We start from the raw sequence: 21499 nt of genomic DNA on the forward strand, positions 1-21499 counted from the left end.
GAGGATGTGAAAAATTGGAGCCCTAATACACTGCTGGTGGGGGTGTGAAGGGCTTCGAAGCTGGCGCTCAAACAAATACAGATACAGCCACGTCCACAGCAGCACTGCGCACAATAGCCAGAGGTGGAAACAGCCCGTGTCCATCAGGAGATGAATGGTTAAACAATGGTGGTATATCCACGTCACGGAATACTGTCCAGCCATAAAAAGGAAGGAAGTACTGATATGTGCTACAAAGTAGATAAACCCCCAAAGCATTACGCTACGTGAAATAAGCTAAACGTGAACAGTCGCATGTTGCGAATCCATTTATGTGAAATGTCCAGACAGGCAAATCCAGGGAGACAGACAGCAGATGGGTGATTGCCTGGGGCTGTGCGCAGGGCTATGGGGCTGTGTTCTGAGTTGATGGAGATGCCATGCAGCCAGGAGGAGGCGGTGCTGGCACAGCACTGTGACCGTACCACTGACCTGTCACTTCAAAATGACTTATTTTATGCTACACGAATTTCACTTCAATAAGTTCTTTAATTCAAGCGTTTCAATGTATATTTTTACTTCAAGCAGGAAATGATAGGAGACGAAATGCAGCTGCCAACAGCTGGAGCCTTTGGAAACTGGTCCCAGAGCATGAGACCACCTGGTCTCAGCTGCACCGCTCGGTCCGTCTGCTGAGACAGCCCTTGCCCAGCAGGACACGGATAGGCTGGCATGGAAGTCCACAGCAGACAGGCGCCGTGGGGCGGGGGGTGGCCCTGTGCAGGGCAGGGGAGACCCTCCAGGGCAGAGGCCGTGCTCCCAGACTCCTGATGGCCACTGGGTTTGCCCTGCCGTGGGGGCCGCACCCAGACCGAGCAAGAAGGCTGAATCACTGCAGGTGGGATGAAGGGGTCTGGCAGGAGGAACGGACAGCTGGCAGGCACTCATGCTCCGTCATTAGGGCGCGGGCCGCTGAATTTGCGCGGGTGTTGGACATCACAGCACGTGCTGTCCAGTGCGTGCGGTGCAGGTGATCACGGACAGGCGTGTCTGTGCAGCCGTCTCCGCAGACCGATGCTGCCCTGAGAGCAGGCTCCACATTCTCAGGGCCTCACACAGAACAAAAAAGGAACACGTGTTCCTCGTAGAGATGGGCGCAGACTTGTAGTCACGATCAGCCTCTGTAGACAGCTGTAGACAGCTTCTCATTCTCTGCTGCTCGGCTCAGGGGTCCAGACACCTGTCTCCTTCCTGGAGTGACTGTGAGAAAGGGCGAAATTTGTCACATGAGGTGATATGCCACTTTGTGCCCCTCCCCCCCCCGACACACAGAGTCTGCGTCCTCTGCTGCCACCGTGGTTATGACTTATCGGGGGAATTAGGATCTCTTTCCCTTTTAGAGCCCTGTTCCAAGCTCGTGTGACCCCCATTATCCAGGGGATGCTCCAGAATGTCTGCCCAGTGTGTGAAATCTTCGTGACAACTCAAACCAACGTATCTTAAAGCTGGGGTGGAGGGCTGGTGAGCGAATGATTGCTCTGGGCATTAGGAGAACCTGCCCTCCACTTTTGTGCCGAAAGCAGTGCCATCCTGCGGGCCACCCCTCGAGCAGGACTCCAGGTGGCCCGTCCCAGAGCTGGACCTTCTGCAGGGGGAGCCGGGCCATCGCCTCCCTGTGGGTGTCCCCAGCTTTACAGAGACCGTGAAGCCCTCTAACTGCACCCCCTCTCGTAAGCGTCCTGGGGTCCCGGTTGGGTTATCTCTAACATGCGGGAACAGAGCACGTTGGGGTGTTAACCAGAGTTGTCTCTGAGACCAGGTGCTGTCATTGGTCTTTACTTTCTTTGCTCTAATTGCCTCAATCTCCACATTTTCTCCAATGGACATATCTTTTCATAATAAGAAAGAAACATCTGTTTCTGTTTGGCAGAGTCGGGCTGGAGCTGGGACAGCGAGTGGGAGGGGCGTGCAGGTCAGGGGCTGCCGGTGCGGTGAAGCCTGGGCAGCTGTGTCTGGCTGGGAGCCTCCCTTCCTGCCTCTGGCTCTCCTGTGCTCTGGTACCAGAGTCCCCAGGCTTCCACAGATAGCTGCTGAGCACAAGGAGAGGGCACCGTGGGAGCGGGGCCGCCTGGGGGACACCTGGCTTGTGCTGCACCTGCCGACTCGTCTCTGGTTGTGATTTCAGAGCCTCGGAGCAGGAGCCCTGAACCAGCCTCTCTTCTGACAGCTGTCAGCTGCTGCCACCACCAGCCTGTCCCCTGCCCAGGTGTGTCACGGTGCTGCCTCTCAGCAGGTAAGGAAAGAAATGATGACTCCTGTATAAGAACAGTTCTCTCTGAAAAACAGGCATCTTTCCAGCAGCGACATGTGGACCTGGGGTGAGGGGGTGTCAGGGTCCCTCACCTGTGGCCTGGTGCTCACAGTGCCACTTTCCTCTTCTGACAGCTGTCTGTGCACCCCCACCAGGGTCGGGGTAGCGGGGGAGGGGAAGTGAGCCTTCTGGGTGAATGCCGGGCCTCGGCTGGGGAACCAAGCTCTGTGCCCCCCTGAGCAAGAGCTGTTCCCTGTTCCAGGGGGGTCAAGCAGCACCCCACCTCTCCCTTCCATCCACACTGGTTGGTCCCTTCAGGCTGGGGAGGGGGCAGTCTGTGCTCACTGGTCCCTCAGGCATCTCCCACAGGGACAGACTGAGCCCCTCTGCCGGACAAAATGTATCAGTGGCTCCTGGAGCTACGTCCTGTTAGGGAGGGTGGCTGAGAAGGCACAATGCTGTCCACTCATCCAGAAAGTCTAAACGCTGTGCCCGAGTCAAGTCAGATCAGCAGCCCTGGGGCGGGGGGCCCACCCCACGTGCTGCCCCGGCGTTCACTGAGTTGTGTGCATGGGACCCGTCTGGGAGTGGGGGACTCAGAGCGCCCAGCAGTGCCAGAGCCTCTCCCCCGAGCAGCGAGCTTGCCTCCCCTCTGTCCCCTGGACACCCGGGAGCCTAGTGAGTCCGTGGTCCGGTGTAGCCAGGATGCACAGTCAGGTCAGCTCCATTCTGCCTGCACTCATCCCACCCCCATTCTTCCTGTGGGGTCGGGGTGGGCTATAGACACTCACGAATGTACACGGAGGGAGACACCCACCAGGTCACACAAGCGTGTGGTGCCTGGACAGCCTCAGAGGGCAGGGTGCTCTTCGAGGGGAACTCAGAGGCACCTGGCCAGGCGGTCTGGGGCTTAGGGACCTTCCCACAGGGTCACATCTTTCAGACTTGGTTATCTTTAGCTCCAGTCAGCAAATCCATTTCCTCCTTCCCTGCCAGCTGTCCCATTGGGCGGCCTTGCCTAACCTGAGGGACGAGGCCCCTGCCACCTCACTCCCAAGGCAGGTGAGCAGGGGTGGCCAGGCCAGGAGGAGAGCTGGGGACTTCAGTTACCAGCCTCCCTGGCATGTCCCCGAACTGGAAAACCGAGCCTCCAGGCGTCACCTCCAGCGATTGGGAGCCTGGCCGCTCAGGGTGGGCCACAGGCCAGCCACAATGGGGGTGGGCACAGCATCAGGGCTCCCCGGGAAGTTCAGAAAGGACTGATCTTGAGAGCCCTGCGGGTACCTGGGACTCCTGGCAAGGCCATTTGGTGACAGGAGGGCACCCCAGCCACGTGGGTCTCCACCCCCTGTACCTGCCGGAATCCGGTGCTGCTGTGGGTCACAGGCTGGGTCCTGGCTCCCGCCCTGCAAGAGGCTGTGCGCACGGAGAGAGTATGAACGCAGGTGACAGCGTGCAGTCCCTGCCAGGGGGGGGGGGGGGGGGGGGCAAGAGCCACTTCGTAAACAGGGTAGCGAGCTGAGGGCAGCCAGTGGGACAGGGTTGGGGCGGGTGGGGTGTGGCCGGCCCTTTGCGCCCAGTGTTGGCTGCTCCGCATCCCCACGGTTAGTTCCCTCGGGGCCTTGCACCCGCCCCACTAGCTTCCACTCCACTTCCTTCCTGGGCAGCGAGGGAGCCGGGCGGGAGAGCTCCCTGCTTCGTTGGTGGTGGTGGTTTTAAGGTGAAGAAGATCTGAGTGGGCCGAGGAAAAGGCACCAGGAACAAGGACGAGGTGGGGAAGGCGGGGTGAGGGGGCCGAGCCGCCGGGAGGGGGTGGTCCCCCCAAGGGAAGAATGTCCCCCTGAGCCAGGGTGCTTCCAGCTGCAGCCAACCCACCGCCCACCACCTGGCCCAGCTGCAGGAACATGACTCCCAGGGAGAAGCAGAGCGCCCAGACCCCACCCCGGGTGGGACTCTGCGTCAGTGTGTCCTGAGTGTCCTGACCTGGCCCCGGGTCAGTCCCCAGTGCTCAGTAGGACCAGACTCAGTCAGGCAGCCAGGGCTGGTGTCTGCCCTCTCACACTCCGCCAGGGAGAAACGCTTTCCTGCCAGTCCCCGGCATGCTGGTGAGGACTGCTCCCGCTCTCCTGCCCGGCTGCAGCAAGGCAGGGGGGGACAGGGTGGCATCTCAGCCCCTGGAGCGGCCAGTGGCCCTGCTGGCTGGGACGGCTGTTGGGAGTGGTGGTGGGTGGCCAGCAGCAGGCCCTGGTGCAGGGGAGCGGCGGTGGGAGGAGTGGGCACGGGGTGGGGCGGGGACGGGGGCTGAGGAGGCCCTGACTGAGTGGCCGTCTGTCCACTCAGTGGGAGCGAGGTTGGTATGCAGGGTGTGGTGTCAGAGGTGGTGGGAAACAATAGAGACTGAAGACTGAGCCCGTGGGGAGGGGAAGGGGGTGACTGGGAAGGGGGTGGTGGCCACTCTGAGGACCCGCGAAGGCTGCTCTGTCACTGGCTGAAAGCGCCAGCCCCAGCATGGGCCACACTTAGTGTCCTTCAGTGTGAGTGGAGCGGGCACGGAGCCGGATGACTCAGGTCAGGTTCTAGGGACAAAGGCAAGAGGACAGCTCCTGGGAGTGAATGATGGCAGTGCCGGTCCTGTCATTTAGGTGGCCTGTGGAGGTGACCAGAGCACGCACAGGCTGTAATTCAGGTGACAGCGTGGAGGGACACGGTGCTGCTGTGGTCAGAGGGTGGTGTCCGAGCCCGGCCGTGGTCTGGGGTGGGGGACGCTAACAGAGAGGAAGTGAGACCAGTGAGGGTCAGTGAGTCTCACTCCCAGGTGCTGGGGCCCCAGCTCCACCCGGACATGAAGGAGGGCTCAGCTGGTGGCATGTTCTGCAGGTCCTCCTCCTGGGCGTGGGGAGGGGGTGCTGGAAGCAGTGTGTTTTGCCAGCTTCGTGGGCTGCTGGGGGGATGAATGGCTCATTGCAATACTAAGAGAGAATCGAACTGTACAAATGTCAAGGTATTACTTCCTGTCGTGGGGGCAGCAAAGTGACCGGACCGTCTGGGACCTGCTACTCCCTCTCCCCAGGCTGAGTCTTTGCACACACAAGTGTCGTCACTGTGGTGGGCACTCCTTCTGTTACCCCAGGACCTGTGCTCCGGAACGCACCGGCTGGACAGACCTGTGGCGGGTGACAGGCGGGCGATGCCGAGGACGGCTGTGCCTCGGCTTCGGGAAGGCAGCACCTGCAACCCTGTGTCCTGGGCTGTTTTAGGGCAGCAGGACGGAGGAGGGCATGTCCAACAACAGCACCACCAGCATCTCGCAGGCCCGCAAGGCCGTGGAGCAGCTCAAGATGGAAGCGTGCATGGACCGGGTGAAGGTAAGCACTGCCAGCCACCCCGCCGCCCACACCCTGCCCACAATGGCCCTCTGCGTCCAACGTCCCCCAGCAGAGCACCCACCCAAGCTTGGCGGCCAAGCGTGCCCACGGGCCCAGGTGATGCACAGCAAGCACGAGCGCTGTGAGGGGCCCCCAGAAGTGAGGTCAGTCCCTGCAGTGCCATTGAGCTGTGCTGTCATGCCGGTCAGCGAGAAGGAGCTCCACAATGAGGTCAGTCGTGGTTTTCCTCCCCAATCCAGCGACTCTGAGGTTAGACAGCTCTGGATGTTGTGACAGGGGCGCTTTGGGGAGCAAAGCTTTGAGCCCTGCACTGTGCTGGGCAAACGTCCCTTCGGGGAAAGTGCAGGAAGGTGCCGGCCGCCCCTGGCCCTGCTCATCCTGCTGGGAGGGCTGAAGCCGGCTGAAGCCACCTCTTCTCCAGATGCCACTGGGAAGCAGGCAGGAGGCTCTGAAATTCTGTTCATTTTCCTTGACTGTGATGGACCTGAGGCTCACAACAGACAGAGCCCTGGGGGCAGTGGGAGGCTCCTGAGGCTTCCGTGGGCTGGGCAAGGCAGGCAGGCATTCCCTCTGGCAGGCCCCTCGCCGAGACCTACCTTCATGCTCCAGTGACAGCCAGAGAGCCCGCTCCTGCTACCATAGGACAGTCACTGCCTTCCCCCGGGGCTTTAGGGGGCACGCTGTCCCAGGAGGCAGGAGCCATGCACAGAGTGACATAAGGAGCCGAGGAAGGGACGCAGTGTGATGCACTATTGTGAGGCCATCACCAGGTCCGTCCCCAGAACTTGTCATTGCTCCACGCAAACTCTTCTCATTATTCAGGAGCTCGCCGGCCCCCTCCCGAGCCCCTGGCGACCTCTGTCTGCTGTCTGTCACTATGGATTTGCCTGTTCCAGGCCCCTCATTCCTATAAGTGGAATCATGCAGTATCTGTCCTTTGTGTCTGCTTCATTTCACTTGATATGCGTCTTCGAGATTCATTCAGGTCATCAGAATTTCATCCCTTCTATGGCTGAATACCATTCCATTGTATAGACACCCCACATTTTATTCATCGGTTCATCCGATGAGGGACCTTGGCTTGTTTTCACCCCCTGGCCATTGTGAATGGTGCCGCTGTGAAGACGGCTGCAAGGGTTTGCGCCCTGCTTTCCGTTCTCAGGGTGTGGCCCAGCGGTGGGACTGCTGGGCCACGCAGGAAGTCGGTGTTTCAGCTTCCTGAGGACCCGCCACACTGGTTTCCACGGAGGCCAGCGCATTTCGCTCTCCCCGCAGCGATGGGCGAGGGTTTGTTTCTCCACATCTGCACGGAGATTTGTAAACTGCCATTTGGGCGTGACGTTCACACGTGGTTGTAGGCACCAGACGCGCCTCGATTCAGGGCTCTCTGGCTTTGGTGGGAAATCTGCTTGGTGCAAATCTCGGCAGGAATAAATGGAGCGTGTGGGTGCCAACTAGCCAGGTAAAAAAGGCGGGTTGCAGGAAGAGAGGGAGCCGTCAAGGACACTCCACATTGACCTTGCTAAGGACCTTGAGGAGGAGGGTGGCGGGGGCGGGGTGCAGAACCAGGGTTTCCGGGTGGGTGAGAGGTCACTGCAAGGGAGGAAGGAGAAGGGAGCCTGGACGGTGGGTGGCAGGGGGAAGCTGCACCGAAGAGGAGAGGAGCCATCCGCACTCTGACAGAGTGTCGGGTCCAGATGAAGGGAGAGAAGGACAGGCTGACTGTGTGGGAGCCCTGCAGAAGGGGACTGTGCCCCGGGCCCTGGAGGGGGGCACCAAGCTACAGGAGAACAGCTGGAGGCCCTGGGAGAAATCAGTGCAATGAGTCCCACAGAGCTGGCTCCCAGGAGGACGAGCCACAGGTGGGGCCCAGAGGACGGCCAGGTGAGAGCAGGTATCCACACAGAAGCAGAACGGGCCCCACAGACCACCTGTGTGCGGCCACCTGCAGAGTTCCCTCTGGGCTTTTTGGTTTATGGAGCTGGGAGGAGTGTCTAGGGGAAGGAGGGAGCAAGGAAAGAGGGAAGGCAGGAAGGCAGGAAGGCAGGCAGGCTCATGGGATGAAAAGGAGGTCTGTGAACGCAGAGGGGGGCGGGGGGAAGATAATTGCACTAAGCAGTTGTTTGCGCTGAAAGGTAATAAAAAGTAACAGTGTGAACTCAAAGAGGCCTGGGCAGTTCGTGGAGGAAAACTGTAGCCAAAATACCCACTGTGGCCCTGAGGTGCTGTTTGTCCCCTCAAATGTCATTTACACGAAAGCACTAGTGCCCTGTAGACTTTGTTCCCAATTCTGTGGGGGCGCAGAAGGGAGGGAGATCTTGTAGCACGTGACCCGCGGCCAGCCCCCGACCCAGCGGGGCCCAGAGGCCCTCCACACACACAGCCTCAGCATCCTTCCTGCCCCCACCCAGCCTTCTCCCCAGGGGCCCACCTGCTCCCCTGGCAAACTCAGGCCTCTTCTCCATCCTGCCTGGAAGCTCGCCAGGGCGCCCCTCACAAAGGTGGGTGCTCCTCTCTGAGAACCAGCGGCAGCTGCTAAAAAGTGTGAACGTCCTCCGTGTTGTCGTACGCACAAGAGACCCAGCATAGAACCCGTGTGCTTCCCAGAAGCAAACGCGTAGTGCTCAGGATCCTGAAAAAGGGAATGAAGAGTACATAAAAGACAACTGTTTTAGAAACTCTTTTGGTCCCCAGGGAAAGAACACCCATAGCGTCTCTCTCGTCCCCACTCACCGGGGACTCCAGCAGCGTGCAGTTCTGTCGGGGGCACGTACGTGACACTGATCACCCAGTAGAGAGACTTTGTGTAGCAGTCACGGCAGGTACCAGCCGAGCAACGCATAGGAGGCTCAGCGCCGGCCTGTGCACCTGGGAGCAGTTCAGCTGCAGAGAAAGCGCCCCCCGCCCCGGGGAGGCCCAGGGTGGGAGCAGGCCGGGCACAGGTTCCAGCAGGGCCTCCGGGAGCCGCCTCTCTGTTGGGAACCCCATAGGGTGCCTGGTTCCCCTGCCCCAGAGGAAAGGGGAATGCTGGGTTTGGGTCAATCCCACACGAGCTCTGGACGTGGATGGACACCTTCAGGAAACCAGTAGGTCTCAGCCAGGGACGTGTAACAGCTGCCAGACTTGCCGGGGCGGGGAGGAACCGGCCAAGCCGCCGCTGGAGCGTCTGTGGGATGCGCTCACCTTCTGTGAAGTGTGGGACACTTCTGCCATTGGGCCGAGCTGTGCCCACACAGGCTTGTCTGCTGCTTGTTGGTGAGAGACGAGCTGTTCTGTGTCAGCCTGCATTCCGCAGAGGCGAACCTCGAGGGCAGGGACAGAAAGGCGGGCGCTGCAGGGGAATGCCTGGGAGGCACTGGGAAGGGACCGTGGTGCTGGCAGGAGGCAACCCCAAGAAAAGTCGTGATGTCATGACACATTATGACAGCCCTCCATCAGAGTCAGGAAGCGTTTGGAGAAGGCAGTTTGAAAAAGGGAAATGACTTTACGAAAGCAAAGGAAAATTCCATCTACTTTCTGACACTGAGCTTTCCTGCTTTGGTGCTCCGAAGAAAAGAGAATCCGTGGTGAGCAGTATTTTAGACAGGGACACGAGGACCCCAAATTGGATTTATGGGTGTTCGAGGTCTACCTCACATATACACTGCTCCTCCTAAGATTTCTTAGCTGCGAGCGTCAGAGAGTCTGTCACACACGTAACTGTGCAGCGTACATGTGGGTGTCCCCAGAGGATGTGGCAGACACCCGGCCACCTACAGTGGGACCGAGACAGCATAAGCCTCTGGGGCTTCAGTCCTCATTTTGAGAGCAATGCTCTTTCTCTGTCCGTGAACATGGCACTTATTGTAGAAAATTTTGGAAAATAGAAAAGTATAAAAAGAAACTTTAAAAGGTCTGGAACCAGTACATTTTCACATTTTTCCATGTGGCTGCTCACCTAGTTTTCCTTTGATAAAATTGTGGTTATAATGTACACTTAGGACTTTTCATAAACGGATTTCTCACTGAGCGGTACATTGTGATCATAGACCCGGTCGGTGAATGCTCTCCTAAAATGTCATTTTTTAATATCTTTTTACTCCGTCATCTGATCTACTGTACGCTAATTTCCTTAACTGGTCTCCTGTCCTTGGACGTTTTCGTCATTTCCAAGTTTTCGGTGTTAAGTGGTAGACGAACTTGCACGTGTCTGCCTGTCCCTTCCGGGAAGTGTCCACAGACTGCGCGTTGCTGGGTCAAAGGAGGCACTACGTCCTGAAGTGTCTGAAGCGTCACCAAGTTTCTCTGTGAAAAGAGATTAAAGCTTATTCTCTCATCAGCCTGCAACGTCTCTGTCCCCCCACCTCTTCCCAGTCATTCCAATTTGACAGATAATAGGTAATAACCACGGTAACAAGAATGAGCGACATTTGTTGAGCACTTACTATCTGCTGTTCTGAAAACTTTATATTAAATTTGCTCGATTCTCCCAACCATTCTGTGAGTAGCTGCTGCTAACAGTCCCACTTTACAGAGGAGGAAACTGAGGACTGCAGAGGTTAAGTAACTTGCCCAAGATCAGGCAGCTGGAAAGCGGTGGTGGCACAGGGACAGGGGACCAGGGCGCCTGCTCCTCACACTTAGCGCTTACCTTTCTGGCACACCTGTTCTTGATGGCTGACACCTCATAATTTTAACTTGTATTTCATGGACCCACTGTGGTTAAACTAACTTCATACGTTAAATCTTCCTTTTGCGAATTGCCTGTTCCTACCCTTGGCCCACTTTTCTACTGTGGTTCTTATCTTTTCTTATGATTAGTAAGAGTTTCTTGCATATGATATGTTACAAATAGTTTTCCACATGGAAGGAAACCATAAACTAGAAAACAAGAGGGACTGTAAAAATAGAAAAGGAAAAAATAAAACAACAGAAGCAACCCCAAATATATCTACCTTAATAATAAGTGCTAAGTCAAACAACGAATTTAGACTCTCAGATTTCATTTAAAAAACAGAATGTATTTTGCATTAGTCATTAACCTAAAATAAAGGGGCTCAGGCCGAAAGTAATATATTGTACAATATCGCTATGCAAAAGGCTACAAAGTTCATGAACAAAATCAAGGAAGATCTAAATGAATGAAGAGATATTGCATATTCCTGGATAGGAAGACCCGATATTAGCAAGATGTCAGTTCTTCCCAACTTGACCTATAGATTCAACACAACCCCAATCAAAACCCCAGCAAGTTATCTTGTTGATATGGACAAACTAATTCTTAAGTTTATATGAAGAGGTAAAAAAACTCACAGTCACAACACAGTATTGAAGGAGAAGACGAAGCTGGAAGATGAACTCTGACTTCAAGACTTACTATAGAGCTACAGTAATCAAGACACAGTGGCACTGGCAAAAGAATAGACAGATCAGTGGAACAGAAGAGATAGCCCCCAAATAGACCCACGAGATACATGAACTGATCTTCGACAAAGCGGCAAAGACAAAACGATGGAGAAAGGATAGTCTTTCCAACACATGGGGCTGGAACAGCTAGACATCCACATGGGAAAAAAAAGAATTTAGATACAGACTTTACACCGTTCACAAAAATTAACTCAAAAGAAATCATAGACCTAAATGTAAAAGGCGAAACTATACAACGTCTACAAGATAATATGGGAGAACATCCAGGTGAACTTGGGTTTGGTGATGAGTTTTTCGATATCACACCAAAATCACGTGCACGTAGGAAAAAATTGGTGATCTAGACTTCGTTCAAATTTAAAACTTTTCTATGAAAGACACTGTTGAGGGCGTGAAAAGACAAGCCACAGATGGGGAGAAAGTCTTTGCAAACACGCTTTGATAAAGGACTAATACCCACAATGAACAGAGAACTTGTAAAACTCAACAATGAGAAAACAACCCCATTTTTTTAAAAAAGGCAAAAGATCTGAACAGATGCCTCACCAAAGAATGTACAGATGGCAAAGAAGCATACGGAAAGATGTTTGACATCATATATCACTAGAGAATTACAAATTAAAGCAACAGTGAGCTACCACTACACACCTAATGGAATGGCGAAAATCCGAAACACCGACAACACCAGGTGTTGGTGAGGATGTGGCGCAGGCGGAACCCTGATTCATTCCCGGGGCGCATGCAAAGTGGTGCAGCCACTTTCTAAGGCAGTTTGGCAGTTTCTTACAAAGCTCTACATAGTCTTACCATATGACCCAACTATATCAAAAATTCACAATGCAAAATATGAAGAATGTCAGGAAAAATTGACAAGCTGGTTAAGAGACTAGTGTGTCTTTCCCAGTACTTGTTGGATACACTAGACCAAAGGCAAGTAAGCATGTATTCAGAAATAAAATTAATATATATGTAATAGACCAACCTTATTAATTTTATTTATTAGTATGTGCTTACCTATCTTGTCTAGTACATATACATGGTTATATATAACTTTATCCAGCAGCTACCAAGAACACTCTTCTCTAAGCTGCCCTCAATGGCACATTCTTCGACCACATACAGTGGAACTAATGGTGGAGAATAAAATGTCAGCCTGAGCCCTGGCTGGTGTGGCTCAGTTGGTTGGAGCATCATTCCAAAACCTCAAGGTCTCGAGTTCGATTCCGGGCAGGGCACACGCCTGGGTTGCGGATTCAGTCCCTGGTCGGTGTGCCTGCAAGAAGCAGCCGATTGATGTATCTCCCTCACATCAGTGTTTCTCTCCCTCTCTTCCTCCCTCCCTTCCGCTCTCTCTAAAATCAATAAGCGTGTTCTCAGGCGAAAATTAAATAAATAAATACACTCAAAACATAAAAGGGCATAAAAGAAGACTTGGAAAAGAGATAGTGATACCTTGTTCTTGAACAGGCAGAGTCAGTATTGCAAAAATGTCTATTCCTTTAAATTAACCTTCAAATTGAATGCAAATCCAATCAAAATTCTATTTCTGTATTTGAAGAAAGCAAACTTTAAATTGTTATTCTAAAATTCAATTCGGTGAATAAACGTGTGAGAATATCCAGGAAGTTTATTTTTTGAAAAAGCAAGGATGAGTGTTCCATGAGGAAGACTTGTCGAATTTTCACCCAGGTGTGAAAGTGTGCTATACAGTCATAGTACCGAAAGATCGATGACGGGCAGATCAGTGGGACCGAAGGGGAGGGCCTAACAGGCCCGAGCCTGGGGAATCTGGACTGCGATCTGGATGGGCCTCAACTCATTGAGAGCAGCGTGTCAATAAATGTTGCTGGGAATTGCTGGCGCTTTGGGAAATAAAGCTGCATCCATCACTGATTGTACCCAGATAAATGTCAGATGGGTTCTATTGGTCTATTCGGGCCGCCACGACAGAAACCAGACTGTGTGGCTTAAACAACAGAAATTGATTTTCTCACGGTTCTGGAGGCTGGAAGTGCACGATCAAGGAGCCCCCAGGGCTGACGTCTGCTGCTGAGCCCTCTCTTCTGTGGGTACACACGGCTGCCTTCTCACTGCCTGTCCTCCGTGCTCACTCAGAGAGAGAGCTTTCTGGTGTTTATTCCTTTTAGAAACACCTCCAACCCAATCAGATTAGGGTCCCACCCTTATGGCCTCTTTTAACCTTTATTCCCACCCTGAAGGCACTATCTTCAAATAAGTCACTTTGGGGATTATGGCTTTGACATCTGAGTCTGGGGGATAAATTCAGTCCACAACTTGCATTAAAGATTTAAATGCAACAAAACCATAAAAGTAGTAGGAAAACAGAAGCAGATGTTTTATAATATGAACATGGAAAGGCCAAATGTACCACAAAATCGAGTTCATAAAGTAAAAGTACTGCATTTAAAATTTTTATGTGGCAAAAATTTCCCAATCAATAAAGTAAAAAAGAAAGAAAGAAAGAAAGATTATCGTGAAAAACAAAGGGTTAAAACTGAAAAAGGACAAAATCGGGGAGGCGTTCTGATAGAGGACTGGCAGGTGATGGCGAGGGGGAAGCTCAGGGATGTAATTAAGATGATGAATGACGTTAAGGTCGAAAGAATGACATTTCTAGAAGAAAATAAATAAAAGTCCTGCCGTTTGACCTGCCAGAGGTCCGGAGGCAGTGTCTCTAGGTCTGCTGTCCAGTGTGCCTGGTTGAACTGCACGTCACCCTTCCAGGCTCCAGCTTTCTCCAGTTTACAGTCCCGTCTAACCCTCCCTTCACTTCTGCGTCCTCTACCAGAAATGTCTACCCGTTAGAAATAAATCGACTCAGATGGTAACTTTCTACAATCAAATTTAGAAATAAACTCAAAGAAAAGGGGATACGAATGAACAGTTCTAGAACAGCTATCAGATAAAAGGAGGAAAATCTTTTAATTAAATCAAAGATGCATTTGAAAAACAAAAAGGCCCCCCACCTCGAGGGGGTGTTTGGTTGGGGCACTGTGGGCCTCCCATCACCCAATAATTCCTGAGAAACTTCCTTTTTCTGTTTCCCAAACATCCTTTCAGCCCTGCCGGTCTCCCCCAGGTGACCAGCTCCTTAGTGCTGAGGGCAGCTCAGCCAGGGTCATTGTCTCCTGACTCACAGCCCATGCTTCCCCCCAGCGATGCCACTGACTTTCTGGAACCCTGCTGAGCTAGATCCTGGTTGTTAGGTTCACCTTTCACCTCTAACTAAGTCCCAGCACCCTCTTGAATGACTCACCAGCTTCTAGCACCAAATAAATTACTCTTTTGGTGAACTAGTACAGTGATGGAATGTCAGCTTCCTTTGTGGAGAACTGGGATGTATCAGAGCGGAGAGGTGGTCAGAGTCAGGTGGGACATGTACGTACCGTCCCTTTGAAGGGCTTGGTTAAGTCGGGGTCCAGGTTGGATGCGGGTCATTCTAAACGAGTTCAGTGAGGGCTGGTTTCTTCTGGTGGCAAAGGCTCTTACGTAGGGTGATTTGGGAATATTCAAACTCTCAAGCATCTTAGATTTACCTCTCAGTGCGCAACTTTTTTTTTTTAAAGAGAGAGGGGAAGGGAGGGAGAGAAACATCGATGTGAGAGAGAGATATGGATCAGTTGCCTCTCACACACGCCCCAACCAGGGACCGAACCCCATACCAGGGACACGTGCCCTGACCAGGAATCCAACCGGCAAGCTTTCACTTTGCAGGATGACACCCAACCAACTGAGCCACTGTGGTCAGGGCTGCAGTGAACTTTTGACGTGAAAAAAACCCTTCATGCTGATGATGGTAAACAGTAGGGAATCCATTATTTTGGACATTTGACTTTGGACTTCATCCAGAGGGGGAATCTCTGTTAGAATGCTCATTTATTCGCACATATCCCCACGCCCAGCTGGATGCCGCCTGTGGCCAAGGGCCCCCGGGGCCGAGCAGTAGCCTCTGCCCAGAAGCCAGCTAGTGAGGATTGCCAGCATCGACTAGACCAGCGCAGAGCTGTTGCTGGGATCCTGGAAGACAGGTCTTCGTCAGCTCCTGCTGCTCCGACAGAGCACGCAGCCTGGGTGCTTGAACAACGGGACGTCATTTCTCCCGGGTCTGGGGCTGCAAAGTCAGAGGTCAGGTCGTGGTGAGAGCCTTCTTCCCAGTTTACGGATGGCCAGCTGCCTTCTTCTGTGACCTCACATGGTGGGGACACAGACCCTCTCTCTGCTGTCTCTTCCTGTAAGGGCACTAATCCCATTCATGAGGGTGCCACTTTTGTGATTTAATCGCCTCCCAAAGCACCCTCCCACAACGCTGTCATACTGGAGATTGAGGCTTCAACATAGGAATTGGGGGGGGCCCACAAACATTCAGCACATGGCATCATAATATGGGAGTATCTAGCAATAGCCCTAGGGACCGTGTGTTGACCTCTAATACTTCCCAAGGTTGGAAGAAAGAAAAGAAAATTCACAGGATGTCCATGCAGTGTTGGCCCAGAACTTAGAGGGGGGACCAGCACAGATGGGGACTGCCCTGCGGGCTCCCTGGGGGAGGCCAGCAGAGGGTTTCTCGGTTGGAGTGAGCACCAGGTTTGACCTTGTCGGGAGGCCAGCACCTGGGGCGGCAGCTGGGCCTCGCTCTCCGCTGCGGTCCTGCTTTGTTTACTTGGGGTGGAGAGAGGAACAGGCATCAGAAATGCCTGTGGATGACTCCAAGTATTGTTGAAGAGACCGGGACTGCTGAGAAGCAGGTGTGAGGCACTCTGCTGTAGATGCGAAGGATCAATGCAGTGGGTGTCGCCGCCGGAGTGCTAATTACGTCTTGTCTCGTCATGGAACGTGACAATAGTAATTGCAACATTCTCTCCCATCATCAGGCCTTGTAATTACAGTGCAGCCACCCGGAGTCTGTGCTAACTTGGGCCGTTTTAATCACTGCATTTCCTCTGCAATGGGAGGGTAAAATTCCACAATTGTGCCCGGGCTGCCGGTTCTTTCCTTTTTTCTTTCTTTTTCCTTTTAATTTTTATTGAATTCATTGGGGTGACATTGCTTAATAAAATTATATAGGTTTCAGGTATGCAATTCTACAATAAATCATCTGTACAGGGTCTGGCACAAATAATGCCCCTTTTTTATTACAAAATCTGTTATTACAAAATCATAAGCATGTCATTCTGTAACATAACAATATCACACTCAAGCACGCCCTAGGACATTTTAGGTGAAATGTTCAAATTAAAACTATAAATTATGACACCCATATTATTACCCTACCAACCACACTCAAGCAGGCCTTACTTCTTCCAGACCCTGTATATTGTATTGTGTGTTCACCACCCAAAGTCTAGTCTCCTTCCATCACCATTTATACCTCCGTTACCCACTTCTATCTCCCCCCACCCTCCTTTCCCTCCAGTCACCATATGTCATCTGTGTCTGTGAGGGTTTTGGTGTTTTTACTTAATCCCATCATTCTTTTCACCCTCCCCTCTGACAGCTGTCACTCTGTTTTCTGTATCCATGAGTCTGTTTCTATTTTGATTGTTCATTTACTTTGTTCATTTATTTTGTTCATTAGATTCCACATATACGTGAAATCATATGGCACTTGTCTTTCTCTGACTGATTTATTTCACTTAGCATAATCCTCTCCAGACCCATCCATGCTGCCGCAAAAGGTAAGGTTTCCTTTTTTATGGCTGTATACTATTCCATTTTGTAAATGTACCACTGCTTTTCTATCCCCTCGTCTCCTGATGGGCACTTGGGCTGCTTCCAAATCTAGGCTATTGTAAATAATGCTGCAGTGAACCTAGAGGTGCCTACATTCTTTCGAATTAGTGTTTCAGGTTTCTTAGGATATAATTCCAGAAGTGGCAATGCTGGGTCAAAAGCAGTTCCATTTTTAATTTTTTGAGGAAACTCCATAATATTTTCCACAGGGGCTGCACCAGTCTGCATTCCTACCAACAGTGCACAAGGATTCCCTTCTCTCCACATCCTCCCCAACACTTGTTGTTTTTTGATTTATTGACGATGGCCAATCTGACAGGTGTGAGGTGATATCTCATTGTGGTTTTAATCTGCATCTCTCTGATGACTAGTGACGTTGAGCTAATCATCAGAGAGATCATTGTGACGATTAGTGATTTTTTCAGATGTCTATTGGCTATTTGTCCTCTTCAGAGGTGTCTATTCAGGTTGTCTGCCCATTTGTTAATTGGATTGTTTATCTTCCTGGTGTTGAGTTACAGAAGGTCTTTATGTGTTTTGGAAATCAACCTCTTATCAGAGGTATCACTGACGAATATGTTTTCCCATTCAACAGGCTGTCTTTTCATTTTGATGATGGGTTCTTTTGCTGTGCAGAAGCTTTTTAGTTTGATATAGTCCCATTTGTTTACTTTTTATTTTATTTTCCTTGCCCTAGGAGACATATCTGCAAAAATATTGCTACAAGACTTTGCGACAGCATAGATGGAACTAGAGAGCATTATGCTAAATGAAATAAGCCAGGTGGTGAGGGACAAATTCCATGTGATCTCACCTTTAACTGGAACCTAATCAACAAAAGAAAAAGCAAACAAAATATAACCAGAGATATTGAAATTAAGAACAATCTAACAATAGCCAGAGGGGAGTGGGGAGGGGACAGTGGGGAGAAGGGTTTTCAGGAACTACTATAAAGGACACATGAACAAAACCAAGGAGGAGGGTGGAAGCAGGGGAGGGAGGTGGGTTTGGCTGGGGTGGGGGAGGTGGAGGGGAGAAAATGCAGACAACTGTAATTGAACAACAATAAAGTAATTTATGAAACAAAACAAAACACACAAAAAACATTGCTATGAGAGATGTCTAAGGTTTTACTGCCTATGTTTTCTTCTAGGATTTTTATGGTTTTGTGACTTATACTTAAGTCTTTTATCCATTTTGAATTTATTCTTGTATATGGTGTACATTGGTGGTCTAGTTTGATTTTGTTTTTCATTTACCTGCCCAATTTTCTGAGCACCATTTATTGAAGAGACTGTCTTCACTCCATTGTATGGGTTTGCCTCCTTTGTCAAATATTAACTGACCATATAGGTGTGGGATGGTTTCTTGGCTCTCTGTTCTGTTCCATTGACTTATACGCTTGTTCTTATGCCAGTGCCAGGCTGTTTCAATTACACTGGCCTTGCAGTATAGTCTGAAAGCAGGTATCATGATCCCTCCAACTTTGTTCTTCTTTCTTTATATTGCTGAGGCCATTCAGGGTCTTTTCTGGTTCCATATAAATTTTTGGAATATTTGTTCTAGACCCATGAAATATGCCATTGGTATTTTAATAGGAATTGTGTTGAATCTATAGATCGCTTTGAGTAGTGTGGACATTTAATGATGTTAATTCTTCCAATTCATGAACGTAGTATGTGCTTTTGTTTATTTGTATCTTCAATTTCTTTATTCAGTGTCCTATAGTTTTCCAAGCACAGATCCTTTACTTCCTTGGTTAAATTTATTCCTAGGTGCCTTATTTTTATTGTTGTTGTTGTAACAGTAAACGGTATTGTTTTCTTAGTTTCTCTTTCTCATAGTTCATTACTGGTGCATAGAAATGCCACCGATTTCTGAAAATCAATCTTGTATCCTGCTACTTTGCTGAATTAATTTACTAGCTCTAGTAGATTTTGGTGGAGTCTTTAGGATTTTCTATGTCATCTGCAAATAATGACAATTCACTTCCTCCATTCTATTTTGGATGCCTTTTTTCTCTTCTTCTTGTGTGATTGCTGTCGATAGGACTTCCGGTGCTATGTTGAATGAGAGTGGAGAAAGTGGACACCCTGTCTTGGTCCTGATCTTAAGGGAGATGCTTTTAGCTTTTGCCCATTGAGTACGATGCTGGCTATAGATTGTCATAGTTGGCCTTTACTATGTTGAGGTATGATTCTTCTATTCACACTTTGCTGAGAGTTTTTATCATAAATGGGTGCTGTGTTTTCTCAAATGTTTTTTTCTGCATCTATTATGATACATGTGATTTCCTTCATTTCGTTCATGTGATGTATCATGTCTGTTGATTTACGGATACTGGTCCAGCCTTGCCCCGCTGGAACGAAGCCCACTTGATCATGGTGTATGATCATGTTAATGTACTGCAGGGTCCGGTTTGCTAATATTTTGTTGAGTATTTCAGCAGCTATGTTCGTCAGTGATATTGGTGTATAATTTTCTTCCTTTGTATGGTCCTTATCTGGTTTTGGAAGTAGGATACCACTGGCATTGTAAAATGAACTTAGGAGTCTTCCTCTCGAATTTTTTGGAATAGTCTGTATAGGATAGGTGTTAGCTGTTCTTTGAATATTTGGTTCCTGTCTCTTTTTTCTTCATGGGTTTGGTCAAATGTTCATCAATCTTGTTTATCTGTTCAGAGACACACTTCTTGGTTTCATTGATTTTTTGTGTTGTTGCCTTACACTCTTTCATTACTTTCTGCTCTGATCTTTAACATTTCCTTCCTTCTACTCACTTGGGGCTTTATTTGGTTTTTTTTCCAGTCTCTTTAAGTGTAAAGTTAGATTGTTCATTTGAGTTTTTTCTTGTTTCCCGAGGTTTCCTGAGGCTGTAATGCTATGATTTTCCTTCCTGAGACTGCTTGCACTGTGTCTCATAAATTTGGGGTTGTTGTGTTCTCATTTTCATTTGTTTCAAGGTAACTTTTGATTTCTTCCTTAATCTCATTGTTAACCCATTTATTGTCAATAACATGGTATTTAGCCTCTTTGACTTTGTGTGTTTCTCGGGGGGGGGGGGGGGTCCTGTAGTTGATTTCTAGTTTCACACCATTATGAGTCAGAAAAGATGCTTGATATGATTTCAGACTTCTTAAATTTATTGAGACTTGTTTGATGTCCTAGTATGCGGTCTGTCCTAGAAAGTGTTCCATGTGCACTTGGAAAAAATGTATGTTCTGCTGCTTTGGAGTGAAATGCTCTGGAGATATCAGTTTAATATGTCTGATCTAGTGTGTCATTTAAAGCCACTGTTTCCTTGACGACTTTCTGTCTGGAAGATCTGTCCATGGATGTCATCGGGGTGTCAAATCCCCTGCTGTGACTGTTGATCTTTCCCTTTGAGTCCATAGAGACATCTTCATATGTATTTAGGTGCTTCTATGTTGGGTGTACAAATGTTTACAAGGGCTATGTCATCTTGTTGGATTGATCTTTTTAGCATTACATAATGTCCTTCTTTGTCTATGGCTATGGCCTTTGCTTTGAAGTATATTTTATAATACTTTTGTAACAAAACATTGTTTACCAGCAGGGTTTTTTTTTCATTTCCATTTACGTAAAATATCTTTTTCCATCTTTCCTTTTAGTCTGTGTATATCTTTTGTTTCAAGGGGGGGTCTCTCGTAGACAGTGTATATATGGGTCTTGTGTTCTTATTCTTTCTGCTACCCTGTGTCTTTCTATTGGAGCATTTAAGTCATTTACACTTAGAGTATTTATTGATAGGTACGTATTTATTGCCATTTTATTCTTTATAACTGTTCCTCTGTTTTGTTGTTTTTCTTTTTCTTCATCTTAAAGAAGAACCTTTAACATTTTTTGTAATACCTATTTGGCAGTAATGAACTCCTTTAGCTCTTCTTGTCTGCAAAGCTCTTTAGTTCTCCTTCAATTTTAAATGATAGTCTTGCTGGGTAAAGTAGTTTTTATTTTTTTAGGATATTTTATTTATTATGCTATTACAGTTATCCCATTTCCCCCCTTTATTCCCCTCTGCCCTGCACACCCCCTCCCACCTGCATTCCCCACCCCCACCCCCTTAGTTCATGTCCATGTGTTGTACATATAAGTTCTTTGGCTTCTCCATTTCCTATTCTATTCTTAACCTCCCCCTGTCTATTCCCTGTACCTTTTTCCCCATTCCCCCAACCCTTTCCCCACTGAAAACCCTCCATGTGACCTCCATTTCTGTGATTTTGTTCCTTTTCTAGTTGTTTGCTTACTTTATTTTTGTTTCCATTTTGTTTTTAGGTTCGGTTGTTGATAGTTGTGAGTTTGTTGTCATTTTACTGCTTGTATTTTTAATCATCTTTTTTTTCTTAGGTAAGTCACTTTAACATTTCATACAATAAGGGCTTGGTGATGATGAACTCCTTTAACTTGACCATATCTGAGAAGCACTTTATCTGCCCTTCCATTCTAAATGATTGCTTTGCTGGATAGAGTCATCTTGGATGTAGGTCCTTGCCCTTCATGACTTCAAATACTTTCCAGTCCCTTCTGGCCTACAAGGTTTTATTTGAGAAATCAGTTGATAGTCTTATGGGCACTCCTTTGTGGGTAACTGTCTCCTTTTTTCTTGCTGTTTTTAAGATTCTCTCCTTATTTTTAATCTTGGGTAA

At 49.5% G+C, this 21499-nt stretch overlaps 1 protein-coding gene across 3 annotated transcripts in view; it reads left to right on the forward strand.

Annotated features, from left to right (window-relative positions):
* Positions 1-21499, forward strand: part of GNG4 (G protein subunit gamma 4) — a 54353-nt gene that overhangs the window by 22926 nt on the left and 9928 nt on the right. For 2 of the 3 annotated variants that reach the window (XM_053913441.1, XM_045196596.2), the window contains exons 2-3: positions 2165-2272; positions 5421-5655. In XM_053913441.1, coding sequence (XP_053769416.1) covers positions 5569-5655 — 87 coding nt within the window. In that variant the 5' untranslated portion in view covers positions 2165-2272; positions 5421-5568. The remainder of the gene's footprint in view (positions 1-2164; positions 2273-5420; positions 5656-21499) is intronic. The other variant, XM_024561904.3, reaches the window with a different exon arrangement.

The sequence above is a fragment of the Desmodus rotundus genome, chromosome 10 (genome assembly GCF_022682495.2).
Source record: "Desmodus rotundus isolate HL8 chromosome 10, HLdesRot8A.1, whole genome shotgun sequence".
Classification (NCBI taxonomy): Eukaryota; Metazoa; Chordata; class Mammalia; order Chiroptera; family Phyllostomidae; genus Desmodus; species Desmodus rotundus.